The following is a 20559-nucleotide window of genomic DNA, read 5'->3' on the forward strand; positions in this document are numbered from 1 at the left end:
TCTACTTTCTTTAGAATCAAGGAGAAGTAGGAAGAAAATTTATTATGTGGACTTTCCCAGCTCCCCTTTTCCTTGCAAATGGAAGTGTCCTATGATCTGTACTTTGGGAGAGACACTGATGGCATGTATTCCCTTTCATTATATATCTGGTAAACAGTTCTTTTTTATATTGTGTATTGAATAGCAATATTAGTAACAATACTAGTATATTTAATACAGTCTAGATGATTAGCATCTCAAGTGCATAATTTTATGTGAGCTCTGAAGATCTGGTGTATTTGTGTCTCAGGTGCAGATTCAATTCTAGGGCAAGTCTCGTCAGAATTGTTAAGTTGTTACTGGTCTTGTTTATTCTTAGTTTGATCTTTCTTTTTTTCTTCAATGTTTTTGTAACTGTAATGGTGCTGGGTTCAGACATTTTGAAGCAATCTGAATATGTTTGCTTTTAGGCTGTCTTGATGGATGTTTACTTTTGTTTCTTACCCCAAACCAAGCCTCTGTAGAAGTGCTTGTTGAATACCATGTGCCTTTTACTTCATGAAAGATACAAAAATGTGTTACTTCTCATCAGGAAGCAATGATTATATTATCCATACAAAGATGGATATGTTGTAAATATTCATAGAAGACAGCTGCAAGCTAAAAGATGTTGCTCCCAAATCACAAGTTTCTTAATTACATCACTGTAAAGAAAAGATCAAAGATAATGTGATTTCATTTGATTACTGAGTCATCCAAATAAGCAGGGAGCTCTAGTGACAGTTTTTCTGAGGTAGCAGATTGCAGTTGGTATTTAAGGAAAAGTATTTTAAAACAATGCCCATAATTACACTTAGAAGTATTAAAATAATCTCTGTAGTTTCCTAGAGTTTGATGGAGCTTAACCATTGGCATAATGATGTTTTACTGAGGCTGTTCTTAAGATATTTGCAAGCACCTCACTGCAGGGTGTAGGTGTGGTGAGTCACCCATTCAGCACACAACTCCCATTCATTCATTCCCACATTGTAGCCTCTGTGATTTTGCATAACCTATGCAGCATTTTGTTGTCAATCAACCTCCGTTTTGTACAGTATGCTCTCTGGCTTTCTTTTGACTTGAATGAATAGTGCCATTCATTCACATCATACTTTTCTGCGGATACTATTCTAAAGCAGGGATCAAGCAGTTGGCTTCTAATGTGCAAGAACTGTAAGACAAAGAATTTGTGCAAACCAAATAACTGGAGAAGAAAAAGGAAGGGACAATTTTTTTTTTAGTAGAGATCATGCAATAGAGAAGGCAGAGCAGGCATAATCATTCTAATCTGCCACTTGTCATGCTATGCTCCTCTAGAAGGGAAAGCAGACTTTTTTTTTTCTTGCAGATGTTCCAAAATTACTAAAACATTGCCCTACACATTTACAGGCTGGTCTTTTGGGGTTTTTTTTGCTTTCTTCTGAAAGAGACCAAGCATACGGTTTTACATCTGGTAATTTTTTTTAGTTCTTGGATACCGTCATTCTTGCTTCAACTGTTATCACACCTATGCTATGCTCAGCATGGCTCAGGTACAGTCACAGTCTGCAAGTCATTTTGGGGAAGGTAGAATGAGCTCCTTGGTTAGAGTAGTAAGAGTGAGAGAAGACAGGGGCTTAGGAAAGAATTGCAGGAATGGAGGAACTAAATCACAACCTGATAGACAAGAGTAAGTATAGGATTACTCCATGCTGGTATTTGTGGCCTGAAAAGGGAAGGAGAGTCAAGTAGTAGAAAGGAAAAAGTGTAAATAGGCTGACTACTCCTTCCTGCCAAATATAGAACACTGACTGTTGGTCCTACATGATCCTGTGTTTGAAGGTTTAATACTCTCTATAAAACTTAGCTGATTTAAAAGCAAAAATTTCTGCATCATCTCCTATGGCTGTACAAGATGTTGTCTCCTACCTGAACATTGTGATTTGTGAGTGCCTTTCTGATGCTGCCTTAATCAGCATCATCATCTAGATTATCCCTTTAGAGAAAATCGTTAACTTATTGATTATTGAAACATCTGAGAAGGTATGATTCAGTGTACTTCTCTCAATGGCTATAATTTTTAATCCTTTAAAATTATTCTTTAGAACCAGCTAAAGCTAATCTCTGATTGTAGTCGATGTCTTATTTTAAGACTATTTTACAGGACGGAGACTGAAATAAGTTACTTTCCCTTTGTTTTCAACCTCTCCCCTCTTACCAATAAGGAGAGACAAATGCAAAAAGCTGCAAGTGGGAAAACCCCCCCCAGTTTACAAAAAGAGAAGAGCAAAACCCAAGACATACAAAGCCCCTGGGTCAGATGGCCCCTGAGGAAGCAGGGAGGCGAGATGGCTGCTGCTGGGATGGCCCACGGGACAAAGACAAGGTGGGGGAGAGGCCCCTGCCCCAGGCTGTGGGGCTGAGAGAGAGGACAAGGGACACAACAGAGCAAATCAACCTCCACAGTTCAAGAAAACAAACTCCCTTCCCCCAGATGAACAAAACAATAGGAGCAGGGAAAAAATAAAACCTGGGAAGAACTATATTTGTTAAAAACAAGCCAGTGCTGCTGGGTGCTGGTACAGGCTCTGTGTCATGGCTGGGCAGGCTTTCTCTCTAAAATGCACTGGTAAAAAAAGCACTGGTGAACTGCTGGCAGCAGCTGAAACCTGCAGAATGGCTCTGATCCATGGTGGTGGGCAGCTATGGGTCCTCCTCCCTTGGCAAACAGCAGGCAGCAGCGGTGGAAGTATTGCAGAGCTCTCCAGAGCCCAGAGAGAATAAAAGAGAGAGCTTCTCGTGTCTGTTCCCCATTTTAAAATGGACCCAGCATCCTTCCCTGGCTGTAAACCAGGGTAGAACACACAAGTTCAGTTTTCTGGCTGCAGGTCTTGAAGAGACAGCAGACTTTCATGGTTTGATGTGGAGAGAAACATGGAATACATGATGTTGGGTCACCTGATGCCTAGAGTCACCTAGGTCAGCTAGGACAGTTTAGTACTGTGATTAAGCAAGATTTAAAAGGTTTGGAATGTTTCAATGTGCGTGCTCTTGGTGGATCTACCTGTACTTAATTGATACCTATTAAAAAAAGAAGTTTCTCCCATTTCCTCAGATCTCTAATCATAGAGCATGATTTAAAAAAGTAACAGCATTATAAGGTTCTCCTCTGTTTAGAGACTCTGAGGAAAACTATAAATACAGATGTAGAAAGATCAGTAGGTAGATACAAGGTGCATGGCTGATTAAATATAACTAACAAAACTATTCATAATTCTAATTTTCCTGCATACCCACATCTGGCATTAGCAGTTAAGTACACCGTTCTGCATTGAGTCCTACTCTTTTAGTTTCTGTTTGTCCCAACATCATCTCCCAACACAGCTGGATGCTAAAAAGAGGGATGAAGAATTTCTGGTATACTAAGAGAAAATTTATATACCGTGAGCAACATCTGTGCAATGGCAATCATGTGGTGATGTTTCCTGGCACTTCGCTATGGCAGTGCAAGTACATGAGGCAGCTAGCATGTAACATTGAGTGAGAAACATGTCTTTCTGGGTGGAAATTGAAAATGATAAATTAAAAAAAATAACACTGCTAAATATTTTAGTATCGTTATATTGTCATATGCTGGTTTACCTATCTTTGAGGATATTTACTCATGAAAGTTCAGATATCCTTCCAGTTTCTCTCCAACTAAGTTATGGTTTACATAGTAAGGCCTAAAAGTAAAATGTTTCTAAGTAACTAGGTTACACTGACCTAGGGTTTTTTTAATTATTTAAACTTAATTTTTTGATTGCATGAAAATAAGGAACTCTCAGTATAAGAATGCATTTTCTTACTAAGTGGAAATAAAATTATAGGATAATTTTTACCTATGTGTCATTATTAAAATTATTTTTATAAAAGAATAATTAATCTTTTATAATTTTGTGTTTTAAAATAATATTTTATTACATACAAATGCATTTTGTATGTACATTTTATATTTTCTATTGAATGACCAAAGTGTAAACTTTGATATATAAGCACTTGTCAGTAAAACAATCGATTTAATATTTTTGTTTAAAAATATTTATATCTGTGGTTGAATGAGACAGTCTATTCAATCTTATAAATATCATATTTAATAAAGAAAAATCCACTGCAAAGGGAAAAAATGTCTTCATCCATAAGCAACCGGATGAGAAATGGATTTTATTCAGTCAAATCCTTTTAGTCAATGAAACAGCACTTTCATGCCTACTGCACTCAAGTGATAATTAATATAGTCTAATTCCAGACATGATGCCTGAATTCATGTACTGTCATCAATACCCCATGTTAAAATCAAACCTTGACAGGGACTTAACACCCTGGAACAGGTCATCATATGATAATACTCTCTTTTCCTTTCAGTATTTGTCTTCAACCAAGCAAAGTATTACAAGATGAGGGGAAAAAAAGAGAAAGAATTACAAATGAAGAGTGACGCAGGCTGTGAATAGAACATATGTTAGGCTAGGCAGAGGCATCAGTGAATTATATCATTTCATGATGAAGTGGCAGTGGGGCTGAACGGACCTATTTTAAACCTTGATGTATTTTATCTCTACTGTATTTGGTCTGTCATCTTTGGAGAAAGACTTTGTGTAATTGAGAGTCAGCTCCAATTTGCATGACTTGAGCATGAAGTGTAAGCCAGATGAACGGTGTTATGGAAGAAAGGGAAGCATCTAATAGAGTATAAATGAGAAATAACCTTTATACCTCAGACACTTAAATGTGTTTTATTACATACTGTGTTTAATGGTATTATTTTCACGGGGCTATTAATAATGTAAACAACATTTGAAAGTACTTGAACATTTATGTAATTTTACTTCATTATTTTAATAAAACCTGCATATTTACAGTTGAGGCATCCTTTGTCACCCTGAGCATACAATATAATGGAACCAATTTGTCCTTACATAATTTTTATGAGTGTAATTTCTTTTGTTCTTGAATTCAAGTTTCATGTTCAGAGGCTAAGATTATAGTTTTATAGTTATTTATTAATTTGGAAAGGAGTGTATTTTGATGAGGTCCTTATGATGACCCAAACAACTATATCTCTAGAAAAATCCTCAGGAAATTTGTATTTCTGTATATTTTGCTTTTAGTATGGTTAAAAAATACAATTTTAAGAAACGTTAGGTTTTTCTACTTTTCAATTGTTGCCCAGCAAGAAGCTAGCATATTGATGATGTAGGGTATATGTTTGACCCTCAGTGGAAAGACTTTGTGCTAGTTCTAATAAGTCAGTCTTAGTAAGTCTTCCAGTAGGTTTTGCTTTCTCATGTAAAAGAGTATGTGAATTCCATTTAGTGTGCCCAACACAACTCAAGGACTGTAGTCCTGAGTCACTAATTTGAATTTAATTGTATCCATTGTTTTGTTTGGATCTGGTTTTGTTAGAAAGATTCTTCAGGTAAACCTCTGGAGACAGAATAATATTTTATTCTTACAGCTGGGCATAAGGACAAGTGATAGCATCTGTATTGCAAGGTACTTATTCCATAATAAACATGTTCTTGCGAGGTCAGTGTACTTACGTGGAATTGCAATGAGTGTTTTACAAGCACTTGTGCTTCCTCTGCATAGTTAGCCAACAGTTTCAAGATTGGAATAAGTGTTATTAACAGCTACTAAGAAGAAACAGGGTAAAAAAGGCATAATAATCAGTCTATGAATCTTACTACTGGAGAGAACTCTTGTCTGCCAGCCATATTCACACTGGCCATTTCCTTCATGAAGGACATCCTCATAACCCAAAAAATTCCATGTGGGGAAAGGACAGGTCTGCCTGCATAGCTTTGGTGGCAGACTTTGGGTCACAGAGGTTCTCGTAATTTCTTTGCCCTCAGAACTTGTGCATAAAAAAATGGATTGTTGCATGAATTCCTTTTTATTGCCTTCTTCATAATGAAAACTTTGCTACAGTTGGACTGGTAGTCTTTTTGTGTCAGGTTTTTTGTATAGGTCACAGCTCTAACATGATAAGGAAATATTTAAAGTCTCTCTCTTTAGAAGTCTCTCATGACTAAAATGCTAATGTGATCATTCCTTGCTTTTGCATTATTTTATTAGTTTCACTTCATTTTGAGCTCTGTACAACTAATTTCTCCAAGCAGTCTCTAGATACCATCCACTGATGATATTGCACCATGATAGGTAAGAATAAGAATTTCCTGTGAATAAAATAATTATAACACAACATTTAACATCTTTGCATTCAGTTATTGGAACAAACTGCATAATTTTCTACCATGAAATTACAAATGGGTAACTGTTCCAGCACACATCTAGGCTATGAAATTAGGCAGATTGTTTAATGATGAGAAGCTTGTGTAAAGAATGAAGGCTCAGAATGAACAGTAAAAATGAAAGCTGAGAAAGTCATTGAGACAGATAGAATTTTAGATCTTTTTTTTTGCATTTCTTCACTCTTCCCCGAGTTCTATGGGTGTTGCTTTTGCTGCAAACTGATGATCTTTTTGACTCTTGTAATGTGTAGCACTGTGCCTTACAGTCTCATTTTACTAGCAATTTTAGACATTGTATATGACTTGAATACCTTTTAACTGACTTCAAACTGTATGTGTATGAATACACACATAAATACACCCCTATATTTTTAAAGAGGGACAGACATCATAAAAGTTAACTGTTATTCAAAGACCAAATGTGCAGGTGTTGAACAGCATCTTTTCACACAATTCCATTGTGAAAATTGACTTGAACCTGATTTTCTTTTTGCCAAAAGGAAAAATTAATTCTGGATGGGGAGAAAAGAGTAAAGTTATCAGAGTCTGCAAGATATGAATATAATTTGCCTGTAAACAGTAATAAACTTGTTGTGTCTATGGAGCAGAGATACTTTCAAACTTTTCTCTTTTTTTTTTTTTTTTTTTTTTTTTGCCTTTCCATGTTGATTTCCCTTTTAGAGGTCTAACACTAATAAACATTATCCTGAAATAAAGGGCAATGATTTGTGGAGTCAATATGAGAGTTATATATTTTTATCCTATTGTGAATAGTTTAGTACAGTTTTCACATAGTGCATTAAAATAATTTTCCTTTTTTCTTTTCTTCACGTATGTACATTTAGTGTAAAAAATTGTTTTGGAAAATGCATAATGGCAGCTACATGGTGAGTTTGAAACTGAAAATTAGGTCTTTATCTTATCTGTCTGTGCATCAGTTTGTGATATTCCTTCTGATTTTCACACAGAGAGTGGCAGAAACTTGACAGTAAGTGGTAGGCAGATTAGAAGTGCTTGGTCTGTCTAGAAATATGCACAACTTGTTGGGTTAGAACATGGCTCACAAAGTAAAATCAAAACCACTCCTTTCTCCTTGGAGAAAAGAAAATCTAAACAACAAAAATCTGGAATAAAATCTAATCAGACAAAAGCCTACACATTAGCGGTTATGTTCTTTAGATTACTTACATGACTTGAGATTTATACTTGGTTATTTTACATTCTGTAAAGATTTGTATCTTTCCTACTAAATGTTAGATGCTACAGTTGTATTAATTGTACCACTAATAATGATGGAATTGGAGAAAAGGCAAATTATAGTTTTTTATGTAGTTTTTAGATTCTAGATGTGACTTCTAACCAGTTTATAAGTGTTAGCATTAGTAATTAGGAAATGTATTTGCTTTAATTTTGTTTTACAAATCAGTTGTTTTTACCTTAAAAAAATTAGAGAATTGTTGTCTGCAACCTTCCTTTTAATATTTACCTTCCAGCATCTTAAAATTTGATTCATGGTTCTGGAAAGATCTTTACATTTTAAGTATTAAAATTTTTAAAACTTGAATTCAATTTTATATATGTATTAAAAGTAGTCCTTCTGAAATTTTTTAATGGGGTCAGTATTTTGGAAATCATTATTGAATTCTATTACTAAGAAGTAAAATTGTCCATCTTATCTATAAAAATGGCAATGTGGTACCTGCATGCCTAGTAGCAAGTTGTAGCTCTCGCAGATATGTTTGTTACAAAGTATGAAAATAAAATTATTGCGTTCAAAATAACCTTAGAGAACTTTATTTTCTGTTGAAAAAGTAAAATCAATATCAGGTATCATTTACCTAGGAAAAATAAGCGCTCGGAGCCATGAACCCCATCATTCCTTTGTATCATTAAAAAAAGACAAGTTCAAAAAAGACCAAAAAAAGGAAAACATTTAATGCTAAATTTTAAATTTTCCATATTGATTTTTAGTTTATATGAGCTACATTGTCTAAACATAACAGTTAAGAGATAAATAAAAGAAACAATAAGCATTAGTATTTGTTCACAAGTTACATCTTCTCTAATCAGCTGTGAACTAGGAAGTAGAATTATGCTGTAAAACCAAAAATCTGTTTTGGAATTTGACCTCAATAGCACAGAATTATTACAATGATGAATCTATCATGCTTCTTTCCAGAAGCATTTGCATTCACTTTTTTTTTCCCCTGAGCAATATTATTTGTTGCAATTACTGCAGAGGAGTATCTTGCTTTCATTTCTATTTTATTTTTCCTAACCCCCCTCTTTATCTAGCACCCTATGCCCACTTTGCACTTATGGAACATAGGAAACTGGTCTGTACTTGCAATGTTTATAATAGGATTCCCATTCCAGATTCCAGGACAGTAAAGCAGCTGGAAATGTTTAGTGGCTGTCTGTACCAGTACTCCCATCTTTGTACCATTAAAATTAATTTTCCTCATCTTGGTGAATAAAGAACCCAAGTGAGCCCCTTACCTCTTACCTCATTATCTGAAATTTTACAGTGACACCAACAGCAGATGTGGTGGGGCAGCTTTTTGGATACCAAAAGTTGAAGACCTGGGAGTGTTCACTTGAATAGACACTGCAGTTCTTGTAGCCTTTAATAAGTTCTTCCTTTACATCTGCTGATGGCTGGAGCAATGAGGGTGGATATGGTCCAGGTTTTCCTGTCACTTGGGTAGCTCACAATTTTCCTACTTAAGGAAGAGAGCAACTAGGCACACATCTGAAGATTGTACTTGGTGCGTAGTACTAATCAGCAATCTGCTGACTGTCACAGAGGAGGCTGAATAACTGAACATGTTAATTTATGTATACTGCAGGGTTGTGACACAAGATAAAATGAACGTGGTTTGTTAACTGTCTTAGCTGCTGTTCCAGTAATGCTTTTATTTTGTGTATGTATTGGGACCCGCACTGTGCTCCATAAAGTCACTGTGTTTTTATACAAGCATCATGTTTAATGTGGATGTGTGTGGTGGGGGAGGGGGCAGTCTGCATCCCAGTTGGATATAGGTACGCAGTGACACTAAAGTGCTCAAGCTGGGGAATTTGTGGATATTCTGGGAAACAGTCACCTGATCTTCTTGGAATGAAATGTGAAGATAGGTGTTTCTATTATATTTGTTTTCAATTGCAGTCACTAAGCTCAAAGGTGTTCCATCTGGTAATTTCATGGCATCACATTCCTTTCCTTCAAAAAACCCAAATCATGTTTATTTCAATAGTGAACGCACCATTGTCTGACATTGTCAGTACGAATGAGGTGGTAGATTTTCCAATAGTAGAATTAGACTAAGACAGACCTGAAAGTTAAACTTAGAGATTCTGGGGTCAAACCTTAGTGTTTTTGACATGAATGGCTGTTTCAGCGTTGATTTCAGTGGTGTTGGGGCCCATGTCTTTTGAATTCCATAGAAGATACTGTGAACTGTCAATTATGTCTCTATATAGCCTCAAGGATAAAATCCTGATAGTTAAATACTCTGCATAGATTTATAGTTATAAGAATATATTGTTTGTATCTAAGATACATCTTTAAAGTGTGTGAAGATATTACCCTTACATATAGTCATAAAAAATAAAAACTTTTGTTGCTAACAGGTAATAAAATATGGTGTATTTTTGAAATGTTAGGCCATTCTGAATTATTCTATTATATAGAAATCCTAAATGTGTTAAAACTAAGTTGAATTATATCAACAGATACAACTAGCTCTAAAGCAGGCTCATATTTTAGAGGAATGCTCTCTATAACAACAAAAGCAGCTGTTGCTAAAGCAAAAATAAAGGAAAGATAAAAGTAGGTTTAGGAACTTTTGACAGTACTTTAGTTCATTATATAATGATGATAATAAAAATTGAGTATAATCATATTTAGAGTTGTTTAGTTCCATGACTGAAATTTAAATATATCTTTTGAATGCACTTGATATAAAATAAGTTCAAAATGTATGGACAAAAGGGCAAAAGGAATAGAAATAATTGGATTATTTGACAGGAATGTAGTCCTCAAAACTGTCTGCAACTTCTGGGATTTTTAAAAATTTTTTATTCTCATTATAGGTAAGCACTTTTATTAAAGCCATATAATCTACCCACCTGAATAAAAAATAGGTGTTTGAAGAATGGAGTTCAATTTTCAGTACATAATTTTATATATTCCTTGCTTCACTTGATAATTTTACAGCCATTGAAAATACACAAGACCTGCACAAACCACAGTTAATAGTACTGGAAGGACTTGTAATGATAATTTGAAAAAACATGGAAGCTTCTATTTCACTTTTCACATGCTCAATGTTGTAGTTATCAGTAGGGGGAGGACATAATTACAGAGATCAGTAAATTGAAAAATAAATGACGGGCTGTGTCCTGTAAACACATTATGTGACTGACTTGAGTATTTGCGGAATCAGATCTTTTGACAGAGAATCCATTATCCTGCAGTTCAGCATTATTTTATATTTTTTGATCAAAGACAGTCAGCATTTGGAAAATTGAGACATCTTAATACATTTTTATTCATAAAGTACTGTGAAATGCACACAGGCTTTTCCTTTCATTTTTTCTTTTTGCCTTGGTTGTGTATTTTAAATAAGGTCCATTGAATTGGGTAGTAATATTAAAAATCAGTTGTTTACCTCACAACCACTATTACAGAAACCTCTCCCTAATCTCAGAGATACACAGGCCTCATCCCTTAGCCCTACTTTGTTTTATCTGTCATTTGTCCTAAAAGTCAGTCCAAAACTATGGCTAGAATGGGGCCAGTCTTTTAGAATGAAAAAAAGAAATAAAAAGAAATGAAGGACTAATATCAGTATGGCTATGTGACTCAGAAAATCTGTGAAGTTTCTTTCACTGTTAGTGTCTTTTTTTTCTCCTCCCTCAAATTCCCCAACTTCTCTTCTAATCCGCCTGTCATGTGGCCAGCACTGTAAGCATATTTAGATGTCAGATTACCACTGAAGTACTTTAATGCTGTTGAAAATGTGCATCAGTTTCTCTGTGACAAAAATACAGTCTTCCTACAGTTCTCAAACATGAGCAGAAACTTCTGGATAATACTTCTATGCAGATACATAGCTATATTAGAAATAACACGAGTGTTTACAATATGATCTTTTAGTTAAAAAGGATGCTACAAAGTATCTCTTAGAAGATTACTGAAAACCAACACAATTCCATTGTAAATATGTTACTACTAATGGACAACACTGTATTCAGTTTTCGTTATGCATTATTAGCCAGAGTTGTAAAATAAAGAAATTTTCCTAGGTTTTCTATTAAGTACCTTTCCTATGTTCTGTTGAAATTAGACTTTTGCACATTGATATATATTTATTGAGAACATGTCTTTTTTCTTTTTCTCCTGGTACTTTTCCAGAGCTGTAGCATGCAGTGAAGGTTTTACAGTCAGCATGCAGTCTAGCAGATGTCATTCCATTTGCCTAAGCCCTGCTGACATTTGGAGTTGTGGATTAATTGAGCTACAGAATGAAATTTAATTAAAATTAAATAGAGATTTGGCCATTGTATCTGTTCATTTTTTGCACTCTGGTGTGTACATTTGCATTCAGCGCCATAGTCTGTTTGTTTAATCAGGATGCTGTGTGGGAGAATCTGCACTTTGTTTTAAACTAGAATCATGGCAGATGCCAAGTAGAGCATAATTTGTGTAGTTTCATGTGATACCTGCCATGTAGGTGATGCCATTGATATGCCTCAGAACAACCTGAAGGATGCACTCTTCTATTTGCAAAGTTACTGAAAAAGAAAAGACCATGTAAGAGGTAGAGTTTCATGTGTATTTTTGTAGTAAAGATTTTGTTAAAGGTGATGTTTTAAGTTAGCTTATAAAACAATATATTCAAAAGCAAAAGATTACAGAAGGGCAATTTATTTTTCTCATAAAGGGCCATTGTTAGAATCTGTTTAGCCTTGAGATAGATCTGTAATGGAGATGTCAACAAAAGGCATTAAAAAATGCCAATACTTAATCCTAATAAATTTTTTATTAATAATTGAGTAGATATAGATGTGGAAAGCAATAATATACAAGAAATGCTAAGTAAAGTGGAAGTAACACTGGAGGAAATATTTATGGAATTTTTTTCTTTATGCATTTAATTTAGGTCTATCTGGAAATGCTTCTGCTCCTGTATGTAGGTAGCACTAATTTTAAGTATTCTGACTCAATCTAAATTAGATTACTTGAGCAGACACAGTAGATGGTACTAGTAACTCTCCATTAAATTAAAATAAAAAAGACATTTGTAGATGCCATCTTTAATATTGCATAATAAACTTAAGTGATACATTACTATTGTGAAATCTGAGAAACTGGAATATCTCATTTGTAGCTTACTGAATGAACAGACTTTTTAAAAACAGAGTCTGTTTATTCAACTTCATAGTCAACATCACTTGATTACTACAGTGAAGAATGCTCTGGTGTAGCAAGCATTCAAATGCCAGTTGACATATCAAAATATCCCTGCATATTCACTCAGACACTGAGATTAGTTCCGTTGGTCAGAGCATGGTGCTAATAATGCCATGGCAGTGGGTTTAATCCCTCTACAGGCCATTCACTTAAGAGTTGGATTTAATGATCTTCATGGGTCTGTTCCAATTCAGAATGTTGTCTGATTCAGTTTGCTACAACTTTTGGCTCACAGCTTCCTATAAACAGAGGAAGCATCCATATATTTACTAGGTAATTAAGGATTTCTCCTCTATGAACTTGTCCATTTTCCACTTAAGTCCACGTAAACTTTTAGAATCTTCAGCAATGGATAACTTTACTGCACTTTGCACGAAGCAATTGTTTTGGTTTTGATGTGATGCTCTTCTCTGTGCTTGAGGCCCACCAACTCATAAGTTGGAAGAGATGGTTGAAAAGTAGATTCCTTCTTTCTCATTCCACACTACTCTAGATTTTGTGGACTTCTTTTATGTCCTGCTCTGACATGTCTTTTCCAGCCTTAGCTAATCCCATATACTTTTGCACCTAGTTTAATCCTACTATATCTTTTCTTTTCCTACAAGATAGAGGGATGAAATGAGAAATGTGTTCAGGTTTTTAACACATGAGCAAGCCATGAATTTATATTGATTGCTTAGTATATTACTCTTATTTTCCTACTTAATACAAATGCTTAAACCCAAGGCTGGTTTTTGTTTTAATTTTATATTGGATTTGAATTTATTTTATTTTTTCCCCCATTTTTAGTCCTCATTGAACATACATGTTCTTAGACCTATTAAAGGCCTCAAGATTTCATGCATAACTGGTAACAATGTACTCGGAGCCCATCACTTCACTAGTACAGTAAGAATTTAGATTCTTGTCCATATATAACTTCATTTCTCTTGAGTTTCACTGACCAGCCTAATGCCCAGGAGTTCAGTCATAAGGGCTTTCTTGATGTTTACAGTATCAGTTCTTGACCTTATCACTTGTTGAATCATCAGCAAACTTTCTCATTTCACATTTGACTCACCCTCTCCTCAGCAACCATGAATAAGTGAAACATTTGGCTCCTCGTGGAATTTCTGTGGCATGCACCATGCAGACTGATTCCTGTCCTTCAGCCAGATTTATCTGTGTTGCAGCTCCTTCTTTTCCACCATGATAGGTTTCTTTACAAGGCTTTGATGAAAGTCTATGTCAGAAAGTATGTCAGAAAGACTATGTTTAAAAACTGGAATAGACTATATGGAGCAGATCTCCTTTACAAACATAATAATTTATAAATTTTTCATAAACTATTTCCATTTACCAAGGATTGGCTGATTCTTACCTGGTATAAGCAATTTATCCATCCATACATATGTTCTGTTTTTTATTGTAGTATGCATTAACTGGTCTGATGTAGTCTTGAGACTTACCTGTTTGCAGGTACTCTCTGGACTACATTTCAAAGATGAGTGGCACATTTACTGCTCTCTACTTCTTAATTAAGTAGGCTTTAAGTAGTAGGTTACACACTACAATTAGTCGTTCAGTTAATCATTTCAGCTTTGAAACAGGTATTGTTTGGTACTGGAATTTTGCTACTCATCTTTTTTTATTCCTCTATTTCTCACATAATTTTTTTACAGACATTAATTTTGAGATAGATTTTCTACTAAGGCATTTATTAAGAAAACTGCAAGTGTAGGAACTTCCTCAAGTTTTCCACATCTTGTTCAGAAATAAAAAACTACCACCACCATGAAAAACAAAACCAGCAAAAAACTCATGGCACTGGCACACTAATATTCTTCTAGCCATTCTTCTAGCTTGAAGATTCAAGCAGAATACCTCTTCCTGAAACGTTTGAAAACCTATTATTCTATTGTAAGCTTTTGATGATAGCATGGGTTGTTACTCAAACTCCCTTCTGGACTGCCTCCCTGGGTTTTGTAACTAATTTATAACAGTTTAGGATACTATTTTTAACTTACAGAATCATTCCTTCTTTCTTTTAGAAACTTCCTTTCCTCTCCTATTTAATTATTTTTAGTTCTGCTTGGTGTACCAGTTCTCTGAAATGACCATTTGCCTTCTGCCTCCCACAAGATGCCCCTTGCCTTTGCACTGCCTCTATGGATTTAATGCTGCTTATCTCAGGTGTACAAAGCTTTCTGTCCTCATGTGTAGCTGAGCTGGTGTTGCTGAAATTGGGTGCCATTTTTTGAGTGAAGGCACAGTCATGGAGATTTGCCCAAAAAGGTTTAAACCCAGTATACTGTAGCTGCTGTTATAGACTGGCTTTTTGACATTTCAAATCAAATCTGTTGTTCAGCTCAAAACCAAAACAAAGGTGGTTTCTTCTGTGGGCCACTAAACAGACTGCTCCATCAATCAATTGCTGATTCAGGTTTACAAATCCAGTCATATCATCAGGTCACAAAATTATATTTCTCCAATCCACATGCAAGATAGTAAACTATGTCTCCCAATATCACAGCATCCTTGTTGTCAGCTCTCCCTTGGCATATCACACAGCATGTCACAGTTCTGCTCAGACAGCAACATCATCCCGTATGAAGTTGTTCTCATCTTGATCATGACCACAGCTGCAGTCAAGACCAAATGCTTAGTCCCAGCTAAACCAAATTCTTAGCAACCCTCCAAAACTTGCTTTTTACAGTATCCATAAAAGTAAATTTATTGTGAATGTTTATGCTTTCCTCTTCTCACCTGAAGTTTGGTTTATTTTGCTGTTCCTATTTCTATCTTACTGCTCATTTACAGAGTAACAGTTAGGAACACAGTATTTTACAGACAAAAACAGACTTATAGTGTAATTTATAAAATGCCATACAAATAATTGAATTTTAAATGCTTTTGAAAACACATTAAAAAGCCTTAAATGTGACCTTCTTATGCATGTGGCAAAAAAGGGATTAGCCAAGAAGGTAAATGCACTACTGATGCCATTATTATGTGCAGATGCATCTTCACAGCACATGAATTAGGATCAAAGAAAAGTAGCTGGGTGGAAGGAGACATAGGTTTTTGGACTCAAAGCTGAGAGAGAGTGGAGAAGTAAAGACACTTTATCCTGAAGTTTAGGAGAACCAGTGACACACTAATTTGGAGGGGGCCATTGGAGTGAAAAAGGTTCATCCCTGTCTCCAAAAAAGTGGTCTGTGGAACATACCGCTCCATAAGAGTCCTCTTACATTGAGTTATGTACTAAAATTTGTGCTTTGGTTGTGGGCATGGAAAATAAAGATTTTTTTTTTATTATATAAATTATATGTGACAGAAATTGGTTGCAGTTTGGATGAAGACTAGTGAAATAGCAAGTATCATTTAGACGATGCTGAGCCAATAAGTGTGGGCAGTCCCTTGAAAATGAAGAGAGATTTTTTTAACCTAAATTAGAAGATCATGACATTCAGGATGGTGTAGTAAATTGGCAAACTGAGAGAAAACACAAAAGAAAATGGACAAGGGTTGGTGTTTTTTAGAGGCAGTGGTCAGCATTCAGTGATGTGACTGAGAGGAATAACAGAGGAATCATACTGAAAGTAATAAAGTTCTATATTAGAGGCACAGCTGTGAAAGAAGGAAGTGGAAAACATAAAGAGACAAGAGGTCACAGGTACAGATATAGATAGCAGAAAAGAGCATTCAGTAGTAGAAAGCAGTTATGGCAGCAGAGGTGGGAAAGATACCATAGAAGAATAAGCAGATTGCAGTACTGAAGATACGAGTAGGAGGAAGACAGTGGCTGAATTTGGAGTGTTGTAATGTACAAGTTATATAGCTTAAGAGATGCAAGAACATGTAATGGGAATACTCTAGAAATTTTTTCAACTGTCAGAAGTATGTGGCTCGTGAACCACCATGGCAAAGAACCTGCATTCGGCAAGAGCCACCTAATTTTAGAACTATGTACTAGAAGCATATGATTGCCCCATTAGACTGTATTATTCCAGATTGTGCTCTGCAGCTTTAAAAGTTGCATGCTGTCAGAATTGTTTTCCTCAGTCTTGGGAACTGGTACTATATTTTATTTTTTATTTTTTCTTGTTCTTTAGCATAGCATCTTGTAATTCATAAACTATACTGAGAAACTGACAGGATTTTGGTTTTTTCTCTATTATTTTAGTTCGGTGACCTCAGACCATCAGGCAGGATATTTCAGAGAAAGGAAAGAAAATCTGTGAGCAATGCCATTCTTGATGGCATTTGGAAAAGAGATGCTTCATGGAGTTCGTGTGACACACAGCATGGGTATAATCCTTGGCTGCAGGCTGGCTTTGAAACACCATGCTCCAGCTCTGCATCACAAGTGCTTTGGGGCTGGACTTCTTGAAGATGTAAAGAGTATTGCAAGAGGCAGGCATTCTTAAATTCTATTTAGTAGTCAAAAGGCATGGCTTTATAATAAACACACAGGCATTATCATCACCTCTGCTGTAAACTATAAACTGATGACTGTGTATGGACTAAGTGAAGAAAATGAATAGGACTATAACAGTATTCCTACTGAAATAATTGAAAATAGAAACATGGAACTGTTATTTTATTGATTTATACAGTACTACCAGTATTTTTGAACAAGCTGTGTCAGATGCATAAAATCTGACTATCCTGAGGTTTCGGTGTGTGTCATTCTGGCCATTTGTGAGGTTTTAGGAAATTTTCAGCTGTTTGGGATATTTTTCAGGAATGCTAAGCAGTTGTTTATAGGAAGTGTTTGTTTCCATTAAGAAAATTATCAATTGACATTGACATGCTTGCATAAAAAAGACAATGAAGATATAACTTGGAATTTCTAACATCCTTCCAAAATATTGGCTGAGTTATTAGTTTTAAACTAAGTTAAGTTCTGAAATATCATAAGAAATAAAAAAAAAATTCACTGTTTGAGTAATGAATTTATCTAAGGATACTGGTAATTTATGGAGTTCCTTTACTTCCTTTTGCTTATGTAATTGCTTTTAAATCTGTGGATGTGTATCACATTTTACTGATAGTTGAATGTTTTTACTTGTAAAAAGAATGAAAGTTGTTCTTCACTTTGGTAAGAATGAACTATGAAAAACTTGAGAAGTAATTATGGAAGCAAGTAATGCCACCTCTACTAGGTGTTGCATTCAGATCAGGTAGTTCCCTCTGTCCCCTTTTTCCTTTAAATGATGTCTTCTTCAGAAGGAATAGAAAAAGAGTAGGCTTGTCTGTCTTCAACTCCTCTTTCAGAAAACTGGTTTGAGTACTTGAAGTTTTTGTTTGTGATGTTATAGATGTGTTATTCTGCAGACCTTACTAGGGTCATCTAGTGTGCAGCATCCCCAAGGAAATTATGTGAGAAGGGGGCGTAATTCATGTTCATTCACGTTAAGCCATTGACATAGAACCATTTTTAGAATTTTGTCTCAAGGAGGGACTGACTGGTTTCCTTCAGCCTTGGCTATGCTACAGACTGCAGGATAGGTGAAATAATACAGGGGAAATTATGCATGAGGTACCTTGGGTACCAGGAACTTACAGTCTGGACCTCCTCACAGCCTAATTTTCCTTGCTGAAGCAGAGTAAATTAGCCCACATGAGCTTATGCTGCTTGAAGTGCTTCTGGTATCCAAGTCAGCTCATCTAAAAATAGCTTTGCAAGCTGCAGTGTAGGTGTGCATTTATTGTCTGCTGATGGCTGGAGTATGCATGGAACTAAATTCATTAAAGATCAGAAGATTATCTGCCTGTCAGTAATTTTAAACACAGTGTAAATGGCCAAGTGTGGGGGTTGTCCCTCTCACTGGGCCCCAGAGGCATCCCTGATAGGGGAAAGCCTCATTTTAACAGTGCTGTGCCAGGATTGAGAGACGCACGGGACTTTTTAGGTTGCTGTTTATTTTATCAGAAGCTTGGCATGCTGTCTGCACCAGACCTAGTGTGCAAGAAAGTACAGCAAAAACGTACAGTTTTACAAGATGTACAGTTTCAGGGTCTTTTAAAGCTGTTTTATCCAATTAACTCTTAAAACATACTTGATTTCTACCTTTCTAGCAATAACTAATCCTTTGTCTGTCCACGTAACCTCTGCACTGCAGCTTCCTGTGACCAATCACCCTGTGCCACCAACACTGCAGAAAATGGAGTAGATGAAGAAGAAGCAACTTGAGACAGCGCCCAAAATCTTCCATCCTGCCTCCTGTCTAATTCTATACTAGAATCCCAAAACTCTAAATTTCTCACCCTGTTACAAAAACCAAACTACATTATTCTCTATTATCTATTTCACACACTCGTAGACTCTAGTCTATCCCAAAGTCTCAGAAGCAGTCTCCACAGGCAAAGGTCAAAGGCAGTAAAATGTAGGTGAATGTGAACTTAATGTTCCTCTCAAAGATAAGAGATATTAATTTATTAAATATATTTTTAAATGTTTATTTACTGATTATAAAATAAATGTCAAATTAATATTATTTAAAATAAGGATTTGCAAGGACTATTGGCCTTTATACGCTGGTGCTTTGGTAGATATCTTTATCACATTACTTTGTGCTGAAATTAGAAGTTTTATTTTCATCTGAATTGTCTCCATCAGACAGCTGTTTATTGAAAGCATCAGTGATAAAAACCCCCAAACCAACAAAATGTAAACAACTCTTCATCTGCCAGTCTAATATATTGATATATAATTTTCTTTTATTTTTCTTAAAAAAGTGATTCATTTTTAATAGAAAAGAGGTACCAAATCTATGTTGTTATTTTAATGTTAGATGTAAAATTACAATGCAGAGTATAAAAACTTGACGTTTTCACAATAATAGAATAAGAAATGTTTCCAGTGCATTATGCCAACTTTCTAAAATCTGCATTGTATTGCTTTCTGTTACTTTCTTTGAAATATCTTTCTGTAAGCATCCAGTGGTCTGTTAAACTGTGAATCAATCTTAGATACTTAAATGAGTATACTTTGCTTTGTTAAAATTGTGACATAATTAAGCAGGACTAGTACAAGCCTCCCTCCATTTAAAAAGAGTGATTAGAGAAAGCAATCGTGAATATCACATTTACTTCAACTTTCTTGTTGGATATTTTGTTTCTAGAAGTGAAATTGTTTTGGTGATGTAGGGTGTACCATCTTGAGTAACTTCTAATCTGAAAAGAAGATATACAAAACTATTTTAGAAAGTTTTTGAACCTCTTTAACTCTCTGCAGTTCTGAAGACTTGCTGTGTTTCAGAGCTAGAACAAGGAGATTTTTCTAAAATGCTCTTCATTGCAGAACTTGTTTTATATAAGAAATATACCTAAAAACCTAATATCTTTTCTTTCTCCACTCCAATCGACGAAGTGTGATTAATAATAGATTTAAATTTGCTAAGTGCATTTACTCCTTTGTGCCATCATAAAGAGAATCTATTACTGTAAAATTGAGGCTTAGTTCCAAATTGCACCATTATGAAGTTTTCTTCCAGCAATGTTTTGTCTCTAATATGCTTCCCTCATTGTAATTCTATTGCAAACCTGATGTCTAGCATCAAGTCTCACAATAATTATTTTAAATTGCTACTAGGAACAGTAGTCCTGGTGGGATATATTACTACCATTCTAACAAGATGAATTTCAATGCACTTGTAACCATATTATAGTGTATTATGAAAAGAAGAAAATCTTTGATTTGTAGTAGGCAAGCAGAAATAGAATACTGCAAAATTATTTTTATCAACTTCATGTTGTACTTTAGAACGTGTAAATGAAACTGGATTTATACTATCAAAATACATTAGT

At 35.2% G+C, this 20559-nt stretch overlaps 1 protein-coding gene across 10 annotated transcripts in view; it reads left to right on the forward strand.

Annotated features, from left to right (window-relative positions):
* The window catches only part of KIAA0825 (KIAA0825 ortholog), a 235845-nt gene that overhangs the window by 162033 nt on the left and 53253 nt on the right, over positions 1–20559 (forward strand). The window contains exon 20 of one of the 10 annotated variants that reach the window (XM_063179916.1): positions 16931–17068. The exons of the other annotated variants lie outside the window; for them this stretch is intronic. Within the exon in view, the coding sequence (XP_063035986.1) occupies positions 16931–16988 (58 nt within the window). The 3' untranslated portion in view covers positions 16989–17068. Of the gene's footprint in view, positions 1–16930; positions 17069–20559 lie in introns of those variants that run through there. 10 annotated transcript variants of the gene reach the window in all.

Source organism: Melospiza melodia, chromosome Z (assembly GCF_035770615.1).
Source record: "Melospiza melodia melodia isolate bMelMel2 chromosome Z, bMelMel2.pri, whole genome shotgun sequence".
Taxonomy (NCBI): domain Eukaryota; kingdom Metazoa; phylum Chordata; class Aves; order Passeriformes; family Passerellidae; genus Melospiza; species Melospiza melodia.